General features: G+C 34.2%; 1 protein-coding gene across 1 annotated transcript; it reads right to left on the reverse strand.

Annotated features, from left to right (window-relative positions):
• Nucleotides 1-4,956: 4,956 nt before the first annotated feature.
• LOC146999248 (uncharacterized) lies at nucleotides 4,957-23,783 on the reverse strand. Its single transcript, XM_085811192.1, has 3 exons — nucleotides 23,730-23,783; nucleotides 15,786-15,851; nucleotides 4,957-7,493 (listed from the first exon to the last, which is right to left on the reverse strand). The coding sequence occupies exons 1-3, from the start codon at nucleotides 23,739-23,741 to the stop codon at nucleotides 7,347-7,349; spliced, it is 225 nt and encodes a 74-aa protein (XP_085667318.1). The 5' UTR covers nucleotides 23,742-23,783; the 3' UTR covers nucleotides 4,957-7,346.
• Nucleotides 23,784-23,929: the final 146 nt, after the last annotated feature.

Consider the following 23,929-nt stretch of genomic DNA (forward strand, 5'->3'; position numbering starts at 1 on the left):
GCGTATCCTCCTCTTGACAACATTATGTTGGATTGGTTGATTAGATTCATCTTCTTAGATGTTCTTCTTTCTATTTTTAACACTTTATTTGTTTTTGGTTTTTCTTGTACTGGTATATTTTAATTATTTTAATTGCTACTTAATTCTTCTAATTCTACATTTATAGGATATTTTTAATTTATTTATTTGAATTTCATTTTTGGTGTTTGTGAAAAATTTGTTCTAAATTTCTTTCTTTATGTAGTTACTGATCAATTTTCTGCCGCATAATGAACGAAAGTTCTCGGAATAATTACGTTTTATTTATATAAAAACCTTTTTGTGTTTACTTATATTACTGTGCCAAGCAAATCATTTAGCCATATTTAGGAATTTTTCTGAAATGGCATTATTGAATAGAAAGTATTTCAAATGTTTTTACGAATAAAAATTTGCTCTTTGAGTAACAATAAAAATCGTCTGTTAAAAGCAAGCCTTGCTGCTATAATTTTAGTGAAATTTAATCGCAAAAGCACTATATAGATACTTTAGTAGTATCATTTTGAATATGGCGTTTAAAAATAGAAGTTATAATAATAAAGACATATGCAGAAGATTAAAATCTATGTATTGTTATCGAATTTTATTAGTAATATTAGGCCTAATTTTGATGCAAGCGATAGTGTACAAGTAAAGATACAGAAACGTTCTGTAGCAGAGTCATCTAACATCTGGTGTTGGATATCCTTTTCCTAATTATACTGATGATCTAGACGTTATTAGCTCTTGCTGTAAAATATTATTAAGAAATATAAATTACCTGGATGTGATTCATTTTATTACGCTGACGAGCACTTTTATAACAAGGAAAAAATGAACGATATTATATCTCATGGATTTGCAAGAACTTTTTTTTTTTTTTTGTTTTGTTTCAAATAGGATTTTTGGACTTGGACGTATGAAGCGAAATGAAAATCGCTGTGCCTAAGAGTATCTTTCTTGCGTTATTAGTTTTAATATAAGTAATAAGTCATATTAAATAACTTCTATTCATTTCTAATTGATTTCTGTCATATGCATTCAAATATGAATTGAAATAATGAAAAGCTTCAAATGACCAGAAGCGTGTGGTGTAAGATAAGAATTTCAGTACCTATAATAAGCATTTAAACCTTTCATATACATAGTGAAATATATTAAAGCATCAGGTTACCTTACCTTATATGTAATGCTCCACGCAGAGCAATTCTGTGCGAAAAATTCAATTACCAACATACATCTGCGGTTTTTTTCGTTATTGTTTGTTTTGTTTTTTGTCCCCCCCCCCTCGCCTATTAGTAGTAACAACGGAAGCTTCATAAGCTGAACTGCTTGTGAATGCTTTATCCTTGTGCACACGCCGGAAGTTTATACGACTTTCCTTTATTCTTGAGGTCAAATAAGCGGAATATATCCAAATTTAGTATGAGAATAAATGATGTTGTACATGCTAGCATTATGAGACTCGAATTTTCTTACTGTGGGTACTCTAATCTTGCTTATCTATCGTACAGGATAAATAAAAAAAAAAAAGAGTTAAACTATTTCCCATATTTCGTATAACTATAATTAAATCTGCATTTAATAAAGTGCTCGTGAATGGACAGTAAAATTTGCTAAAATGAGGTTATTATTTAAATAAGAGACACTATGTTTAAACTTGCAATGAAAGGACAAAATTAGCGTACAGCATGAGACAAAAAACACCACTACGATTATCTTCAGTAAATAGCGTAAATGAAAACCGGAGGGGGGGGACCCAAAAATAACCGGAATTGCGTCATGAAAAGCATGGACATTTATTTATTAGCCAAGAAATTATAGCCCAGCGTCGTTTCACTATAAATGTCGGTTCGCTTTTCAAGTTGCTGCCACCAAATATTAGAGCCCTGCATTATGTTTAAAGAAATTAAATAATGAAGAATCTGCATGTATGTTTCTCGCACTTGAAAAAAGAAAGGTACGTAGAGCCATCAAATTTTCAATAACCTAGTCCTCCACTCAAATATGGGCATTTAGAAGTGCAAATTTGATATTTGGAATTTGTTTTATTATCTCTTTCAGGTTTTGTCAAATATTAAAGAATTTTTGGTTAACAAACTCAATGATTTCAAAGGGAGCAATGGCAACACCTGCAAGGGGAAAAAAACATTTTTATCTCCAGCATGCGAAACTGTGTATCGGAAATTCTAAAATATGCTGCCTGAACTGCCTATTTTCATTGAAATATGCTTGAAATATGCTGCCTGAAACTTTTCGCGATTACAATACTTCCTTTTTACTTCGTACAAGGAAGTACAAACGGAAACATCGAGTGATGAGATTATAAACAAGAATTCAGATGGTTCTCATAAAAATCAATCAAGTTTTCTTTTGACACGGAGAAAAAAGTGTGTTATTAGCGAATGCAATAGTATGTGTTTATAATTCAGAGAGAAAAAAGAATTCCAGTTCTATTTTTGGTAACGGCATCATGTCCATGGTTGCCAACTCTCACTTTCGAATGTGACCAAGGATTATGTTTTACTGAGTACCAATGGTTCAAAACCATTTACTTCCACATCAAAATATGCTAACGAGGGTGCAGAAATCGGAAAATTACGTAAAAATAGTTTAAAAGCTAAAGGCTAGAGGGAGCCACGTGGCTCGAAAAAGGTTAGGTATTTTATTTTTAGGAAAAGTCATTGAAATTTAAATTTTTTAACAGGTTTTATTTATTTATTTACTATTTTTTATTAGTCCAAAGAGGCAAATTGCTCAGGAGGACTATTAATTTCGTTTTGACATTTTGGGTAGATCCACTACAAGCGTTGTTTCACTTTTCAAATTGTTGCCACCAAATATGATCGTCCTGTATTTTATTTAAAGAAATTAAACAATAAAGAATCTGCATGAATGTATGTATGTTTCTCGCACTGTGATAAAACAATGGTACCTAGAGCCATTAAATTTTGAATAACGTAATCCTAGTGCGGATATGAGCATCTGGAAGCTAAAATTTGAAATTTGTTTTATTATCGATTTCATATTTTTTAAAACTTTAACGAATTTTTGATTAACAAATTCAAGAATTTAAAGCGAGCAATAGCAACGTTTTACGGAAAAAGTATTTTTATCTCCAACGCGGGAGATTGTGTATCGGAAATTCTAAAGATATACTCATTTTAAAATTATTTTGCGATATTTCTCTTGAACTGAATTTTATGGTTTAAGCGCGAAGAACATGATATTTAATAAATAAAGGTAGCAAACATTAAAAAAACGGCCCTTTGGACGTAATTTAAAATCTGAATCCTTTCAGTTTTATTTATTTATTTAATATCCGAATCCGAACAAGTATGGCTGGAGTAGCGCGCATAGCGCGCTGTTTTTCAGCTCATGAAGAGAGCCAGTAGGCACATGACAGTAGTAAGTCTGACGTTTTTTTATTTTATAATACTTGCAAAAGTCGCTAAACTCAGAAGGAATTTCACTAAAAGTGGTAGCTAAAATTTACAAAGGAAGTATAATCTAAATTCCATAATACATTTTCTTACTCGTCATTTTTTAAATTGAATTTTTATAAAAATATAAATAATACCTCAATTTTTCTGAGGACCATCAAAACGTTTTCATCACCGTTTGGCGACCGCGGGTTCTGGTAGACAGTGAGTACGTACGAGTGGTGTTTGATGTATTTTATACGAAATGGAAAGGCCTTTGATTTTATGAAACATCCTATTTATCTCAATACGAGGCCAAATAACTATCCAAATACACTTGACAATTCATTTATAGATTTAACACTTACTAGAAATATAACTGCAAATATCTTAAATTATGTATCTTATTTCTTATATCATCGACCAATTTTACATAGGGTCATTTTGAAAGAATAAATGTAATAAATAAAAAAATAAATAAAATGTATATGTGTACAAAATCTTTTGTTTGTTTTATTTGCTCTATAACACCCTCATACTTCCGTTAGTAATCCTACGCATTAAACACCAGTTGCTCTTTTAAACTAAAAGAGAGAGCCTATCATCAATTTTTTTATTGCTATATTTAAATATATTTCTATTTTTATTGGTTTCAATGTTTAATAATAAGGAAATTCATTATAAATAAAATACTTATAAATAAAAACTGTCATTTCGAACGAAGAGTAAATTACAGTATACTAGTTATTCTGCATATTATTAATTGCTTTTCTGTGCTGTGTAATAATGAAGGTTTATAGATTTTAGAAAAAAAAATATTGATTCAATAAAGTATTCACGGTAATCTAACACTATCGTAAACTAAAAATATATATATATATCTAGATATGTTAGGAAGAAGAAGTGTTAAAAAAATCCTCAGCTTTACTACATATTATAATCTATAACTATTTCATTTTTATCCATATAATATTTTAGTAAATATTAAATACTTTTTTATTGATTTCAAATTGCAATTCCATTACATTTCTTTTGGTATAAGCCAAAAATGCCATGTGACTTGTTCATTAGGTTATTATATAATTATGTATATAAATATTCGATTTTAAGCTTTTTATTGTTAGGTATATTTCTATTTAAAATCATTGTCTAATTTTTTATATACGCATATAATGATAGCAAAATTTACCATAACTGAATAAAAATAGAAAGAAATAATATTTTCCTAGTATGTTATTCTAGTTTATGTGAAAAAGATAATGGCTGCAATATGTTTCCTTGTAAAACGCAAATAATTTCTGTGTTTTTCAAAAGAAATCATGTTGTTATTCTGTTAAAGTTAAATCAGGAAGAAGTATTTGAACTTAGTTTGAATCTAAGCAGCATATTATTTCTGAAACAATAAATGTAAAATATTGATTATTATCATTATCTTCGAACCTGTTTCTCTCATGAAAGGATATTTTTTTTTTATTTTTGTTTAAATTGTTATAAATTGCTAACTGCTCACTCAGTGTTTTTTTTTTTTTTTTTTTTTTTTTTTTTTTTAATGCAAAAAGCTATTTGTCTTTAGGATGCCTAAGAGGTTAAAATGACTTATAAAGTCTGTTTCTTGTGAAGTTATTTGATTCAATAGACAATATGCTTGAGCTACATTTCAAATAAAATCTTGAAAAAATAAATAAATAAATGAGTTTTCTGATGATAAAATCGAACAAAAAGAGCAGCCCTGTTTTTCAGTTTCATAGCCTTCTCCTCACAAAAGTTCTACAGGCCTTTGTGATGATTGATGTATGTGCTTTTTCTCGTAGTGTCCTGCTATTTTTGTTCTATGCCACCTTAAAGAAATAAGAGTACGTGAAATTTTGTTACTCGATGAAGAAAACTACAACTGAAACCGTTCTTATGATTCCCAGTGAACCTCGTGATTTTCCACCTTCAAAAGGACAACATTTTTAGAAAAATTGTTAAAACTTCGACACCTTTGATGAGAAAAATGAGAAAAACCTTGAAAAAGTCGACACAATATTAATAAAATTTTCTCTAAAGGCCACTGACCGGATATCTAAAGAGGCTGTCCGTTCGATGATTTTGAGGAAAAAACAGCATTTTGACAATATCGCGCGCTGTTTTTCTTATTTTCTTGCTCTATGCGACTTTTTTGTTTCATGGCTTAAAAAAAACTCTTAACATAAATATTTCGGATGATTAAAAAGAAACCCAGTGACGTGGATGAGGTGCAAAGAAAATATATTGATTGTCTTTGTCCGTGTCAAGATTTTCAGAAGTATTTTCATATTTCCAACGGCAGGAGAAGCCTTCGAAGGAGATTGAAATGCATTAAGTATAATAAAATTGCTCAAAAATAATTTCAATTGCTTTGTGGCATCCATTATCAGTTCACACAATAAAATTGATCCAAGCAGATAATAAAATGAATAATAGGCTTATAATGAATGTATTTTTAATGAATATTTGTATGAATGTAATGATCTCACGAAATAGAATATATTCACGAAGTTAGGTAACATATTGTTACGAATTTTGTACATTAGATAGATGATTTTAGTGCAGTTATACGTGAAATTGTTGTGTATTTTTCTGTGTAATGTAACAGGAAAAAAATTTTAAGAGAAAGCTATGCCGGAAAGTAAGAATACGGGGGCACATCCATTTAAAATTGAGTAAATAGGTATCTCAGTAATTTGACGAGAAATCGCCAAATGTCGGCAAATATGGCCACTATTTGGCGGAATTTGGGTCCGGTCCCTGTATCACCATAATAGGTATCGTAATTGAATAAATGTAAATGATCACTATATTAGCTGTAATCGTAATTCGACTCTTTATACTGCGCTCAAAGTTGCTTAGTTATTGTTGCTGCGAGTTGTTGGTTTCGCGTGAAGTGAGATATCCGAGTTAATTTTCACTTTAGATGCGCTTTGTGTTTAACGTTCTTAGTAGTTTGAAGCCTAATTACTGATTGTATTCTGTGATACTGTGAACACCTGTACGAGTATTTCTGCTGAAAATTGTAGAGTTTTGAAGGGTTTCATTCGATAAAAATAAATTTTATTAACCTATCATCGGGCCTGTGCGCATTCAATCTATTATGAACCCAAATGCACACAACGATATAGATTTCAGTAAATAAAAGAAACTTAAAGAGCATCAAATAATTTTATTAAGCAATAGTTGCTCTAAATAAATGCAAAAGTTTTGTCAGAAATTTCAAGAAAATGAGCAGTTGTTTTTGGTAGTCGACAGCAATGTTTTTAGTATAAGTTTATATCTCTATTGTTCAGCATAGAGAAGAAGGTAGCATAAAGAATTTATAAATTCGGAAAGACTTATACCGGATTCTTTCTACTGAAAAAGGCAATTAACAGCAAGCATGCAAAAGGAAATAAGCAGAGAAAAGAAAATGTAAATTAAATTGTTTCTTTAAACTGAATTCATAAATTCCTCAGTAAAGGCAGTTTTCTAAGTTATAAATAATAAAGTCATACTATTTTACTGGACCCTGATACCTTCAACGTAACCACCAATTAGTGGTATTCCAAAAAGAATCGTTCTGTCGTTCAGGTATTCATAACCTAAACCTCCACCAATAGGAATGCCATTTAGGAGATCGTTACTGAATCTTAATCCTCCGTTTTCATTATTAAAACCTCTATTCAGGATTCCCCTGTTCAGAGAAAATGATCCCCTGTTCAAGAGACCATTGTTTAAGTTCCCGTTATTAATACCCCTGTTCAAATGTTGAATGCTAGGATTAACGACAGGTCTTGTCAATTCAGTCACCACTCGAGGATTGGATATAACTTCGACAGCAGCAGGATTTTGGTTCGTAGTGCCAGGTTCGTTGGTCTTGACTTGGGCCCTAAAACCGTCACCGTCAGCAAGTTAGTTGACTTGCCTTATACCGTTAGCATCCGTGAAACCATAACTTCCAGTCACGCCACTGACTCCGTCACTGGTTTCTTCTCTGTACTGCTGGCTGCTTAAGTCCTTAATGGAGTATCCGAATTGGTAAGGTTGGGGTTGCGGAACCTATAAATGCAAAAATGTGTACTGTAAAAAAATAGGCTGCAATTTTAAAGTAAACAGTGTGGTAATTTAGTAATCTAATATTTCACTTTTAAGTATAATATACAAAAATGTTCGATTAATTTCCATTTGATGAAAACAAGTTGTTTTATCTCGATAAAGATACTACCATCTAAAAGGCGGGCAAAATTGTTATCTTCGCAACTATGCTATTTTAATTGTATCCTTTGAGAGACAATCATAAATGCAGGTTAAAATCGAAATTTACATTTATGATATTCATGAAAGTTAATAATCATACGATTGTACGTATTCGTTTTATGACTGTCAGATTTATTTAAAAAACGAACCCAAGAATAGAATACAATTCCGGAGCTTGTATTGTAGCGTCATTTTAAATAACGAACGTGAATGACAATTTGTTACTTTCCTTCTTCAAAAATCTTTCGTTTCGCAGATTAATAACATTTCAAATGTCAAGTTTGGCTTACTTTCTGAAACTCCAATTTCACGCACACACAAATAAGGCTGGACGATCCACTAATTCAAAGAATTTCTTCACTTTATTGAATGAAGTAAAGATGATTCGACAAAACGGACTGGTAGCTTCTTTGAAAGCTCTTGTTGGAAGCGTGACTGGAAATTTTAATTCTCATTTTGGCAGAGAAAGCAATGTTTTTCTTCTCATGTCAAAAGCGAGTTTAATTCTTTTACCATTTCCTAAATTTTTGAATATTTTTACTTCCTTGTACGAAGAAAAGGAAGTATTGCAATCACGAAAAATTTCGGGTGTCATACTTCAACGGAAATATCGATTTTGAGCGTTCCCGAAGCCATTAGGGGGATTTTTTTTTATTTCAAAGGGGCAATTAGCCAAAAAGTACTATTAATTTCGTTTTGGCATTTTGCGTCGATTCACTATAAGCGTTGTTTCACTTTTCAAATTTCTGCAACAAATATTATCGCCCTGTAAATAATGAAGAATCTGCATAAATGTATGTATGTTTCTCGCACTGTGATAAAACAACGGTACCTAGAACCATCCAATTTTGAATGACGTAATCCTACTTCGAATACGGGCATTTGAAAGCCCAAATTTGAAATTTGGAATTTGTTTTATTATCGATTTCATATTTTATAAAACTTTAACGAATTTTTGATTAAAAGATCAACGGTTTAAAAGCGAGTAATGACAACGTTATACAGAAAAAAAAATTTTTATCTCCAGCGGGGGAGACTGTGTATGGGAAATTCTAAAGATATGCTCATTTTAAAACTATTTTGCGATATTGCTGTGGAACTGAATTTTATGGTTTCCGGAACGGCTGCATGTACAGTCAGAATAAAGGACTGCTTTACCAAAATGGATTTTAAAATTTATTCAAAAGTGATTTTTTCGTCACGTCTATACGTTCGTATGTACGCATCTCGTATAACTCAAACAAGATTAGCCGTAGAACTTTGAAACTTTGTACATGGGATTGCTATAACATCTAGTTGTACACCTTCTTTTTCACTGCAATTTGTAGTGCCCAAACGTATATACCTACATCTAACAGTACTCACTCCCTTACCTGGCTTAAAAAAAAACTTACCTCGCCTTTAATTTCGCACTGTCGTAGTCAAATACTTTAAATTACAAAAGTGTTTTAAATGACAAAATATTCATGTTTTGGCAATGTTCAAATAAAAAATATATATATATATTTCGACAAATACGGAAATCTAACTTTTAATGCCGTCTTCCGGTTCCTATATTTATATTTGAGAAAGTTTTAAATTCATTGCGAAAAAATAAATTTGTAAGGCGTTTGATCTCCATAAAACCAAAATTGACAGGGATGTTTGATTTCAGCTTTTCAAATTTTTATATTCATTTTCGACTTACCTCCAGTGATTGAGTAATTAAGTTAGAATAATTCGAGGAAATAAGTTTGAATGTAGTGGAGCAAAAAATGGGTATAATTTAAAAAGCCATTCAAAGAAACCATGTGGTATATTCATGAATTTCATTGTTAGTTCTATATGTGGAAAAGAGGCTTTAGGGATCCGCCCAGACGGTATGATGGTTAGGGGAGCCTACTGTGGTACCGAAGGGCTTGGGTTCGAATCCGGGAGATGGCGTACATGTTTGTAAATATACCGTGTATTTGCAGAACGAGAGCACTCTAAATATATGGCTAGCCGAAAATTCTCTCGTGTGTTTGGTGGTAAGGAAGAAGAGTGGACCACTCACTAGGATGCTTTTCCTCAAAACTAGGGTAGAAGTAGAAGTCCAACTTCTTTGAGGCTCTGGCAACCATACTTCCATGAAATGTGGACTCGAAACCACCACCACCACAACAGGGAATTTCAAAACTACGGTTTACAAAACTGCGGTTCAAAACTATGGTTGAAATCTCTTTTGAAAAGAAGTCAATCCAGGGAGCTCTGAGTTCGACTGAGTCGAATCTCTCGATCCCACACCTCGTTGGATTCTTCTTGATCGTTACTCCACCTTCGCACTCCGTTCTTGCTTTCTTTCCCGTTCCCAATCTTATTCATTATTGTTAGTGAGAAATGAATACTAAAAAGGAACCTATTCAGTTCATTAAGCAAACGATTTCGATTTGATCTCACAAAAAGTTTGTTTTGACCCTCTTCCATACCGGCGGTCCTCAACTCGGGGAGAAGGGTAATTCCTCCCTATCATAGTTTCAGGGAAGGGGCGGTCAGCCTTGTATTTATCTGTTAAGTATTTAGTTTTAGTTTATGAATATTAAAAACTACTTTTGTTCAAATTTTGGCATTTATCGGAATTTTCTACATTTTTTTTTTTTTTTTTTTTTGTGTGTGTGTGTGTGTGTGTTTAATTTATAAAACACGTTGAAAAATCATCTAAATCTATATAAATATATATATATATATATATTGTAAGGATCTTAAGTTTTACTAACGTTTATTTTATTTTAAATCTTTACTATCACTTCTTATTTTCTACTTCCGGCCAGAATTAAAAGCTTTAACTTATTTATGCAAATTTGTCTTGCGAACGCCAAGTACTTAAGTTGTGGCTTTTTGCCAAGCAAGAGAGAGGAAGGAGTGATTAGGAGCAGGCCGCTTGCCATAGCAGTTTTACTCGGTTGCTGGTTGCCTTCAAGGCCAGAGGTTTAATCCTCTTGATAATTTTAAACGTACCGTAGTGTTAACAGTTCTCTGTACTACATACGGCCTTTCTGTTAATATACGGCCAATCTTCAAGTAGGCACTTGTTTATTAATCCGAAGTTAGTTTAGTTAGAGTTTAGTTAATATTTTTATATTCTTACGTTCAGACCACAAGTGGTTGGTCTCTGTATTCCGAAGTCCGGAAATAATTTTAAAGAGAGAAAAAAATAAAGGGTTTCGTATACCCTTCCTGTGTATCTTGTCTACTTCCCACATTTATTGAACATAGCTTTAGTAAGCTCCCTGTTCCGAGTCAGGTCATTTAATGTTCCCAAAGCAAGTAAGGAGGAACACTGAACCTGATAGTGGCGCCCGACGAAGAAGAATAACCATGGCCGAGTTTCAAGAAGAACCTGTGCTGCCTGCAGAAGCGGCTCAGAATCCAGAAATGCCAGCTGCCGCCCTGGAAGGATTTGGTTACATCGTCCAGACCATGCGCGCATCGATGAAACCAGAAGCAGCATTTAATGGAAACTCACCGGTAACCAGTTATTTGGAAAAATTGGATGACCACTTCATGCTGTATCCCGTGCATGAGTTCCAGAAAGTCACCTTAGCTACCAGCGCTTTGAGGGGCCAAGCGCTTAATTGGTTCAAATGTATAGGCAGAAGCCTCTTGGGTCAAGCGGGAAGTCCAACCTATACTTACGAAAATTTCAAGACTGCCTTAGTAAAAGCCTTCCCTGTCTTAAGGGATAGTGCAAAATTAGAAACGGAACTTTTCAGCATATATCAGCAACGAATCGAAAATCTTTCCACCTTTATTTTAAGAAAATTTCACGTCTTCAAACTCTTGTATGGAAACCGTCCGGATCCTGAGATAATTCAAGTGATTTTGCCGAGGTTACTTCCCCAAGTACAAGACTTTATTGAATTAAGGAATCCGACTACACTGGAAAAGTTATTTGAGCTAGCAATCCAGTTTGAAAGTAGAAGAACGGCGGACATTGAAAGAAGACGCCAGTATGAGCAACGAAACCAAATTGGTGCGCCAAGACCACAGCAAAGTCAAGAACACGGCTACGGAAGCAAAGCGAATCAGTGGGCAAGAAACCCGAGTGTCCAAAAACAACCGGCGAACGTCGACAGTTCACTAGTAATCCAGGAAAAAAGTCTGAAGGCCAGTGGAAAAAGAAGGAAAGCATGGAAAGGAAAAAACAAGATTTAAACTAAAAAGGATTTCTGCTGACGGGAGGGTGCGGAAATCCGAAGGCCAAGAAAACCCCTCTTCCTTCAAGTTAAATACAGTGATGGTGAAAAATTTGACTCTTCCAAAGATTGAAGTGTTGGTGAATAACATCCCAGCCACCGCACTCCTGGATACAGGCGCGCAGTGTTCCTGTGTGGCAGAAGATTTTTTTAAGAAGTATTTTCGTAAATACCGCATATATAATTCGGATAATACGACAGCGTTAGCTGCGCAGGGAGAAAGATGCAAGTGCACAGGTAAATTACCGCTATACGTTCGTATCAAGGACGAACAAGTAAAGATTATGTTTTTTTTAGTAAAGAATTTGCAAGCACATATCATCTTAGGGATAGATTTTCTTTCAGAGGCACAAGCAACGCTGGATTTTAACGAAGCGTCCCTTAAGCTGACGATGAAACCAGTTCGAGAAGAAAAACCAGAACCACCAATGTTAAACCTTGACCACCTGCCTAAGGAAGAGCAACAAAAAATCCGACAAGTGGTAAGTGAATTTGCTTCGTTATTTAGTGATATTCCAGGATTTACTCAAGTTACTAACCATAGTATCGATACCGGAGATTCACTGCCAGTTCGCCACAAACCATACCGATATGATAAGAATAAAGAAAAAATTATAGAGTGGCACATTAGAGATATGTTACGTAAAAAGATCATAACGCCCATCTCAAGTAGTTATGCTAGCCCGGTGGTTTTATGTAAGAAAAACAATGACTATCCAGTAATACATCCAAAAAGGTGGCGTTTTGCGTTTGACTATCGTAAATTAAACTCCATGACTAAATATCCGGCATAGCCGTTACCTATTATTGAAGAAATTCTAAGGAATATAACCTCTACCAAATACATGACTACTTTAGACTTAACGACTGGTTATTTTCAAATAGGGGTTAGACTGGAAGATGTGCCTAAGACTGCTTTTATAACCAAGTCTGGCACTTATGTATTCCTGCGTATGCCGTTTGGCCTTTCAGGGGCACCGGCAACATTTCAGCGATGTATGGACATTGTGCTAACGCCTGTTCTTGGAAAGTCCACATCTATCTATTTAGACGATATCATTATTACTAGTGATAATCTGGATCAACATGTACAGGATTTAAGACAGGTGTTTTCATTATTAAATGAGGCCGGTCAAAAAGTTAATGTCGAAAAGTGCAAATTTGCAGCCCCTGAATTAAAATACTTAGGTTACAAAATATCTGAGAAAGGAATTGAGACAAACGAATCAAAAATAATCGCTGTGCAAAAGTATCCGCCGCCAAATACGGCGAAGAAGCTCTCTTCTTTTCTAGGACTTTGTTCATATTATAGGTCCTTTATAAAAAAAGATTTTGCAGCTATTGCTGAACCATTGTTAAAATTAAAAAGGAAAAAGGCAAGATTTTCGTGGACGGCCGAAGCCAATAGTGCTTTCGAAAAATTAAAGCAAGCATTAACGCAAGCCCCTGTTTTGAAATTTCCTGAAAAGGATGAGAATTTAGAAATTTCAGCGGATGCTTCGGATTATGCGGTAGGAGCGGTACTTTCGCAAAATCAGCAGCCCGTGGCATTTTTTAGTCGAACTTTAAATCAAACACAAAGAAACTATTCCGCGACCGAGAGAGAGGCACTTGCAGTTCTGTTAGCAGTGCAAAAGTTCCGAGTCTATTTTGGAAGGGCGCCAATAACAGTGTATTCTGATCATGCGGCGGTAACTAGATTGTACTCAAGGAAAAACTTATCCCCAAGGTTAATAAGATGGGCACTCAAGTTACAAGAGTATAATCTGGTAATCAAGCACACCTCCGGAAAGGAAAATATCGTAGCAGATGCCCTATCCAGAATAAAAATAGATGAACAAGGTAATACTGTAAAGGTGGCAATGCTCACAGCATGTACAATAAATTCCCGAGAAACTGTAGTAACCGAACTGGGTAAGGATCCTGAATTTAGAAACATTTATGAGTATTTAAAGGATCCTGAAAATTTTAGCCACCAAGATATTGTGGCGATAAGAAATAGGGCGGCCCATTACGAACTAATAGATGGTCTATTATTTTATACAAAAACTACAAATTCCAACAACGAATTTCGACCTGTTATCCCAGCTAGTCTTAGATTAAATATCCTGCAGGAGTTACACGACTGCCCTTTAGCTTCTCATGCTGGTATTCGAAAAACTATCCAACGCGTACGCGAAGCAGTCTATTTTCCTGAACTGCAAAAGTTAACAAGGGCGTATGTCCAGTCCTGCCCAACATGTCAAGCAGTTAATTATATTAATTTCCGCTCGGCCGGGTTTCTAAATAGCATTAAATCCGATTTTCCAAATGAAATAATTGGCATCGATTTATTGGGCCCTTTCCCAAAAAGTCAGTTAAATAAAAGTCGGTATCTCCTTGTTATGGTTGATCATTTTAGTAAGTGGACCGAAATTGTTCCCTTAAAACGAGCCTCCGCGAAATTAGTTACTGATTCTATTTTAAATAAATATATTTTAAAATACGGGGCGCCCCTAAAAGTTATATCGGATAATGGTCCTCAATTTGTAAGTAATATATTTGAAGACATGTGCCAAAAACTGGGCATACGTCATTTAAAAATGGTCTCGTATCCGCCGCAATCAAATATAGCGGAACGAGTCAATAGAAATATAGTGAAAATTATCCGTAGTTATGTTAAAAATTTTCATAAAAGCTGGGATAACTATGTCAATGAATTAGCTTTCGCCCTTAAGACCGCAAAACATGATACAACGGGCAAAACTCCTGCTGAGTTATTTTTAGGCAGAAAGATTATAACGCCGTTAGATAAATTATTTTATAATTAAGACACAATGACACGCCAAATAAATACTAATTCAGAAGTCAAACAACAAAAATCAGCGTTATATTCACAAAATTTTCACAGGACTAGTTTCGATGGTTTTACCGAACCATCATCTTCAGCTGCAAAACCGCAAATGAACAAGATAGGAAATAATGATTAGATAAGATAAGAAAGCCTGTTTATGTTCAACAAAGAGCCCCAGAATTTAAAATGGGTGATATAGAAAAATTAATTAAAGAAGCAAAAAAGAACACTGAAGTAGCACAGAGAAAACAGAAACTTTATTACGATATGAAACGACGGGGAGTAACTTATAAAGTAGGAGATGAAGTGTTAAAAATTAAGCATTCACTTTCTTCAGCACCAGAAGATAAAACTGCCAAATTTTTTCCACGATTTGAAGGACCATATGTCATTTAAACTCAGGCTGTAGTGGTTGGTCTCTGTATTCCGAAGTCCGGAAATCATTTTAAAGAGAGAAAAAAAAAAAAGGTTTCGTATACCCTTCCTGTGTATCTTGTCTACTTCCCACATTTATTGAACATAGCTTTAGTAAGCTCCCTGTTCCGAGTCAGGTCATTTAATGTTCCCAAAGCAAGTAAGGAGGAACACTGAACCTGATAATATGTATATATTTCGTATTTTGGAAAGGAAGGGGGAATGATCTAGAATGATCTAGCAATGGTAAATGGGATGCTTGGGGAAAAAATTTGAGAACTCCTGCTCTATACTAAAGAAAAAAAAAAGCATGGGGGAAAAAAAATTTTCTAATCTACATTGAGTAAATAGCATTGCTATGGGTTGGAAATCCTGATTCCCATTTCCTTACTTTTGGCTTTCCAAATGAATGCAATTGACTCCCCTCATGAAAACAGCTCATTTATAAAGTAAAATGAAAATTTGTTTTGGACTGTGTTAAAATATGAGGTGATTTTACGTGTATAACAATGTTAAAAGTTAAATTTGGGATTTAGGTAGTCAAAATTGTTTCCAGAAAGCTGTTTTATAAAAAAGAGTAAATTAGGAAACATCTTGTATAGTAATTCAAAAAATCAGATTTATAATACTTACTGCATCAATTTGGACAACTGAACTTTCCACGCAAGCAAAACTTGCCACTGCGACTAGAAGAATGATCTGAAACGAATTATTAAAAATTTATAAATTCTGAAGTTATTCACAGATAAGTGTTTTATGAAGCAATCAAAATAACTTAGTTCATGAAGTAATATTTTCAAATTTAAGCGGTTTTAGTTTCAATGGCTTAAATCAACGTTTCTTAAACTGTGTTCCACGAAACCCTCAAAATACTACATGAGGACATGGGAAATGTACATATTCTTTCTTTTACATACTAAAGTGAGATGGTTTTCTCGAGGGAAGATACTAAATCGTAACTTTTGCTAAAGGACGTAATGCCAGCTTTTTATTTTTTATTTTTATTTATTTATTTATTTTTTATTTATTTATTTTTTTTAGGCTACGATTAAGAATTGAAAAGTCGATTTTTTGATAGAAATTGACTGCTTAAAATTATTTATTTAAAGGGACTGTGATGACTTCGGGGTTTAACAAGGCACCATTTAGCAAGACGAAACAAACATTTATTAAATATATAATTCAAATAATAATATAATAGTTACTCAGAGCAGTACGTCGCTCCTACCGCATAGTACAATCTACTACCTTCCTCTTCCGAGGCTAACATGCAACTCCTAATAAATACATTAACCCTTCTCGAAGAAGAGCTACCTGCGCCAAGCATGCTCTGTTGATCGCCAAACAGTCGCCAGATATCACACCCCCGTCGTAAGATTGTTGTTGATATTATTTACAAATCAATCAGCAATCTGGAAACTAAAATCTAGCAACTGTTTGCGATCAACGTGAAAAAGAAAAAAAAAACTACATATACTTTTATACATTCTATCCTAATTTTCAAATCTCAATTACTATAGACATACCTCAATTTACTACATAAACATAGATAACACATTTTTATATATAAACATAGATAAATCATTTTTAACTTCACTTGTTCCGAACCTTATTATTATTGTAACAATTTATCAATTCTTAATTCAAAGAAACCAAGTTGATATTTTCTTTTATAAACATGTTAAAATATACCCTAGTATTATTCCAATGATGACAGTAAAATTATTAAGTTTCTTATATATATATAAAATTATATTCTTAACATTCCTTTTAATTAATGATGCTGCAGCATGATTTAAATCCTTGGGAGACAAATATCTAAATTTACCACTTACCTCGAATATTTGTTATCCAATAATTTCTCTATCTATTTCAAATTACATAAACATCTTATTTGCACAAAATTGTAAAATGATTATGAAAAGCAAAGAAAACTATCTAATTATTAACTATACAAAATGTTCGTGAAGATGAACAGTAAATTAATGTTCAAAGTTCACAAGTGGGAAGTCTGGATAATGCATCCGCGTTTGACAGTTTTTTTCCAGGGCAATGTTCTATTTCGAGATTATATTTCTGCAAAGCTATGGCCCATCGTTGTAATTTGGACGATTGCGGAGCATTTCTCACTATAAAGGCTAGAGGATTATGATCAGTCACAATTTTCACCGATGAACCGAATATCCAAGGTTCAAACTTCTTCAATGCCCATACTATAGCATAAGCTTCACGCTCTATAGTCGGCCAGCTCTGTTGAGGTTTCGATAATTTCTTGCTCGCGTAGCAGATGGGAAATTGCTTCTCTCCCCTTTGCTGTGACAAACATGCACCTATTCCGATTTGGGATGCATCAGAATGAATGACAAACGGATCCTGCAGTGTTGGGGTGATCAGCTCCGTTGACATCGCTAATCGTTCCTTCAGTTGTTGAAATTTTGACTCATGAATTTCTTTCCATTCGAGTATTTCCGGTTGTTTATTTTTCGTGAGTTCTGTGAGTGGGTAGGCGATCTCTGCATACCCTGGGATATAATCGCGATAATAATTACATAGTCCTAACAGACTATTAAGATCTCTTTTCGTTTTCGGCGTTTCCAGCTTCTTGATTGCCTCTATTTTCTCGGGATCTGGTTGATGTTTTCCTGATCCAATGATGTGTCCTAAATATTTAATTTGAGGTTTTGCAAACGAACATTTCTTTGAATTGATAGTAAATCCAAGTGACTCTAGTTTGGTAAAAACTTTATCCAGATGTCGGAGATGAGTGTCGAAATCCGTGGAAAATATAGCTATGTCATCAATATAGGCTCTTGAAAATTGTTGAAATTCTTTCAGTGCGTTATTCATTACTCTCTGAAAAGTTGCTGCTGCGTTCCTTAATCCAAAGGGTAGCACTTTAAACTGATATTGACCTCGATGAGTTTTGAACGATGTGTACTCTTTACTTTGTTCCTCCATGGGAATTGCCCAATATCCTTTCAGAAAATCTAAAGTTGTTATGACGTTGGCTCTTCCTATACTGTACATTAAATCAATGGCATTTTGCATAGGAAAGTCATCTGGCTTCGTCACTGCATTCAAAACTCGATAATCTAAGCACAATCTGATATCTCCATTTTTTTTGCTTACACAAACTACTGGATGAGCTATTTCTGCATTACTTTCTTCTATTAGTCCCGATTTCAATAATTCTTCTACTTCTTCATCGACCTTGGGTTTCAATGCTTCAGGAATCCTATAAATGTAAGGTTTCTTTCTCTCCATATTGGGTATTAATCTAATTTTATGAGCTTCAACTTTAGCTATTTTCAGCTTTCCGGTGAATAGTGCTCGGTGTTTGTTGATAAGAGCTATCAATTTTCTTCTCTGCTGCGGATTCAAATTTTCTAAATTCAGATTTGCATCTATTTTAAAATCTTCCAGGGGGGTCGAGAGATCTTTTCCTGGTAAAGTTATAATTTCTCCAAATTCTTCTTCATTTTCAAATATCACTCCAACTGCATTGACACTAGCTTGGAATTTTCTAATTTTATTTGCATGAACATGTTTGATCTTTCCATCAGGTAGTTTTACTTTATAGGAATGAGGTGGGCAATGATTCACGATTTCTCCTGGACCAGTCCATCGTGCATAGAGTTTGTTATTTGAATCTGGTATGAGTAAATAAACTTGTTCTCCAATTTTGAAATTTTTTGGTATTGATCTCCGATTAAAGTACTCAGCATATTTTTGTTGTTTATCACTTGCAATTAAATTGGCTTGTTCGGCTGCTTGTTCTAACCTTATTTTTAAAAGTTGTAAGTAATCCACTGCCGATTCACTTAGATTAGGTGGTATAGGTATTTCTCCTGACCATGAAGACTTCAGTACTGCTAAAGGACCTCTTGGTTGTCTTCCATACATCAGCTGAAATGGTGAGACACCCGTGGTGCAGTTTGGTACTTCTCTGTATGCAAAGAGCAGGTATGGGATGTGCTTATCCCAATTCGAAGGATCAGTCCTGATGACATGATGTAACATTTGCTTGAAGGACTTGTTCCATCTTTCTACTAATCCATTTGAAGCACTGTAAGCAGGTGTAGAGAACCTAGGGTGAGAACCTAGTCTTTTCTGGAATTCTTTAGTTAATTTTGAAACGAAGTTACTTCCGTTGTCACTAGCTATTGTATTAAGGATTCCTGTTCTCATGAAAATCTCCAAAAGCGCGTCGCAAGTGGCTTTTGCTGTCAAGCTTCTCAGTGGAATGGCTTCTGGCCATCGGGAATGTTGATCTACCAGACATAACACATATTTATGTTTCCTAGCAGAGGAAGGTTCAATAGGTCCAATAATGCCGATGTTAACTGTTTCGAAAGGTAATCCTGGCCTTCTGACCGGTGTGATGGGAATCTTGTCAGATCGCTTTTCTGGACTTTTCAACTGACAATCTTTGCACGTTTTACAAAAGGTTTCAACATCTTGTGCTAATGCAGGCCAATAAAATGAATATCGTATTCGCTCCTTTGTTTTTCTTATCCCAAGATGTGCACCGAAAATGGAACTATGTGCTAATTCCAAAACTTGTGCTCTTCTACTAAGTGGAAGCACTAACTGAAAAACATTCTGTCCTAATATTTTTTCTTGGTGATGTAAAAGATGATCAATAAATAAATAATTTCCTTTTTTTTCTATTGCTAGCTTCCATGCTTCTCTCAGCGAGGGACAGTTAACTTGCTCTTCGCGTAGGCGTTCAGCAGACGATAAGTCTGTGTTTACATAAACACTCGCCTTCTTCCCTTCCTCCTCTTCGTTTTTCTCCTCCATAAGCATTAGCGGGGGGGAATCGACGCTGTCGTTTGACTGTGCATTGGCGAATAAAGTTTGTAAGTTTTCGCTTCCGTAATTATTTCTTTCTGCGTTTGCTTCTTCTGCCGCAGGATTAATCAACAGTTCGTATATTTCTGGAGTTATTAGGCAAGGCACATTTAGCTTATCAGTCACTGCAATTAATGTATCTACAAAATTAAATATATTGCTTCCATGATCTTTATGGTAAATAGGTACACGGCAAACTTTTGCTTCAATTGGTTGTCCGAAAGCAGGTGTTAGCAATATTTTACCTCCTTCTCTCTCCTCTAAATTTGGAATGAGGGATGAATGTACGATCGTTATCTGCGTTCCAGAGTCTACGATAGCTTCGATTTTCTCAGAGTTAATAAAAATATCTACTTTTTGCAGTGGTTGAACGATGCGTTCTGCGAATTCAGATCGTAGATGGGATGAATCTACTTTAGCTACGATGGCTTCTTCTTTTGATGTTCTGTTTGAATTTTTTTGAGTTTTGGAATCATCCTTTCCCTTCTTATTTACTGCAGTTTCGTTCTTTTTTCTTTTGTCTGGGCAATCTCTCGCGATGTGTTGATAATTTCCACAAATATAACATTCTTTTCTTCTCGCGTGAAATCTTTCGTGTTTTGGATATTCTTTTCTCATGGGTGGTGGAATATATTTGTCGTGTGCACATGTTGTATCCAGGAATCTCGGTGATCGCTTAATTCCATTTCGAACTTCGTCGAAAGATTTTCCTTTGGCCGTGAAATAAATATCACATTCTGTAGCTAATTCTTGAGGCTTCAGCCATTTATTTCCTTGGCGTATTGCGACGTGTGCAGCTGTTTCTTCATCTAATGCTTGGAATAATTTATCGGAAATAATTAACTCCTTGAGTGTTTCGAAATCCTTTACTTCTCTTGACTTGCAGTAATAGTCCCATGTAGCTGTTAGTCTTGAAGCGAGCTGGATATGCGTTTCGCCGGAATAACGTCTAGTTTTTCTGAAGTTTTCTAAACAGGTTTGAGGAGTAGGTTGATATTCCTTCAGAACAAGAGTTTTCACTTTTTCGTAATTTTGCAGATCTTCCTCCTTTATATAAACAAGAATATTTGAAGCTTTTTCTCCAATTAATTTCAATAATATTTCTGATTTGTATTCTTCAGGAACCTTCTTGTGCTTAAACGCTCTTTCGATAGAATCGAAAAATATATTCCATTCTTCTGCTCCCTTCGGTACTGGTATAGTCAGTGTTTCTACTCCTTTGATCAGCTTGTCCAGTGAAATTTCGGTTTCTCGTTCTGTGTTTTGGATTAAAGGTGTTGGACTTCTACTTCCTTCATTTTGAGTTGCTCGAATCTTCGCTAGTTCTATTTCGTGTTCTCTTTCTGTTCTTATTCTTTCTTCTTCCATTTTCATTCTTTCCATTTCTTCTTTTCTTTTTCTATTCTCCACTGTAGTAATCAGAATTTCTTTCACGAAATCAGCATCTTCGATGTATTCCTTGCTATTCTGGAGTTTGTGTTTCAGTTCTACCAGCTTCAAATCTGGGGATGCTTCTTCGCCAATTTCCAATAGAACTGTTACTAAATCCTCTTTCTTTGCGTTTTTGAACATTTTCTTCTATTTTCCTTTAGAATCAAGCCTTTCAAACTCTCGATTAAATAATTCTCACGTTTTTACTCTCTTTTGCAAATGAACACTTCTTTCGTTAGTTAGGCTTAACTTTACGCCTCTTCCGTTTTCAACGCTCTAAGCTTCTAACCTCTCTGGTTTTCGATCGAGAGCGTGTTGTGATGATTTCGTGGTTTAACAAGGCACCATTTAGCAAGACGAAACAAACATTTATTAAATATATAATTCAAACAATAATATAATAGTTACTCAGAGCAGTACGTCGCTCCTACCGCATAGTACAATCTACTACCTTCCTCTTCCGAGGCTAACATGCAACTCCTAATAAATACATTAACCCTTCTCGAAGAAGAGCTACCTGCGCCAAGCATGCTCTGTTGATCGCCAAACAGTCGCCAGATATCACAGGGACGTTTTTACAAAGATCAATGAATTAACCCTTCAGGCCTATGTGTGTTTACTGCTCACGAAAGATTTCTTGCTTTCAAAAAGAGAGAGAATTTTAGATAGAATTTTGTCACTCTAAAGACTGATTGTTTCCCATAACAAAAGGCATTTTATTGAAATAGGGGAGACACTTACGGAAGAAATTATTCAGCACCTGAAAGGTTTGAGTGAAGATTTTAATCAATATTTTCCAACTGAACAGCAGATTAAATATCGAAATGCTAAAAATTCAAATTAATGCTGTTATTTATAGAATTTATGCAACAGAATTCCATAAATAACAGCATTAGCTTAAGCAATGCAATAACGCATTATGTTTGTGAATTTTTGGAATAATGAATGCCTATTTATGAATGATTGGAATTCTGTTGCAGTTTAGAAGATAAATCCTCAGTTGTCCCAAAAAATTATTTTAGCACTTTTACCGTTTGTAGGTACATGTATGTGCAAAATGTGTTCTCAGTTTATATTGTAAAGATCCTAAGTTTTACTAACGTTTATTTTATTTTAAAACTGTACTATCACTTCTTATTTTTTACTTCCGGCCAGAATTAAATGCTTTAACTTGTTTTTGCAAATTGTCTTCTAACGCCCAAGTCCTTAAGTTGTGGTTTTTTGCCAAGCGGGAGAGAGAGAAGGAGTTTTAGGAAGCAAGCCGCTTGCCACTGCAGTTTTAGGAGTTTTCACTCGGTTGCTGGTTGCCTTTAAGGCCAGAGGTTTAGCCCTCTTGATATTTAAAAACGTATTGTAGTTTCAGCAGCTCGGCGTACTACATACGTATCTTTTTTAAATGAAGGACAGTCTTAGTGCTAGGCATTTGTATACTAACTCAAAGTTAGCTTTTAGTTAGAGTTTTAGTTAGTAGTTTTATATTCTTACGTTTATATTATATTCTTACGTTCAGACCACATAACACATGGTCTCTGTATTCCGAAGTTCGGAAGTGCCTGTAAAATATTGAAAATAAAGGATTTCGTATATCCTTCCTGCTTGTGTCGTCTGTTATACACAAATCTTAAACATAGCTTGAGTAAGCTCCCTGTTCTTATTCAGGGCATTCCATGTTTCCAAAGCAAATCAAGAGAAACACAAGTCCTGACAATGTGTCGACAAAAAATAAATGCTGGAACAGATTTGCTATCGAATCTGACATGAAAATAAACTTTCATCCATAAAAAAAGTTTAATATTAAGTACACCTGCGATAATAAAAAGCAGTAGCAGTCATCTTATTAAAATTAAAATATAAAAGTCCCCTTTGAGTAGGTTAAGTTATTTAAAAAATTATTTCATCAACTTTGAAATTACATTTGAAAGTATATAAATGTTATTTGAAATAATCCTCATTTTTATTAAAAATATTCCAATCACAGAATGTTGCATTAAAACCATTCTGTTGAAGCAAACAAGCAAACCAAGAGTTCCACGATAAAAGTAGACATTAGAAAGGGCTACACTTATTAAAAGAAACGCTGGTTTAAATACAGTTTAAGAAATAAAGAAAAATTTTTTAAGATTAGCTTACAGTTTAGTTTCCTAAAAATACTCTTTACGTATGTAATATTTATTATAATTGTTTCACGTCTGTTTAACAAAAAAGGAACAAGAAAATTGCCGAGAGCCCATTAAAAATAAATCATTATTAATTTTCTGTTAGTCATTGAAAAATTGAAAAGTACGAACTTACCTTAGAAATCATTATTACCTTACTATACAAAATTTTCAACAAGCTTTTGCAGATTGTGTTAGGACAGGGTGAAAGTTTGTATTTATATAGTTTGGGAAAGTAGATTAGAATAGCCATAAAATCTGCATAATCCCTTAAACTATTTCATTTTTTAGTCTGAATATCATTTGTATTCTTTATTCTTTTTTTCAAAGCAGTTT

Source organism: Stegodyphus dumicola, chromosome 1 (assembly GCF_044657685.1).
Source record: "Stegodyphus dumicola isolate Sdum_Otavi_A_Nest chromosome 1, ASM4465768v1".
Taxonomy (NCBI): domain Eukaryota; kingdom Metazoa; phylum Arthropoda; class Arachnida; order Araneae; family Eresidae; genus Stegodyphus; species Stegodyphus dumicola.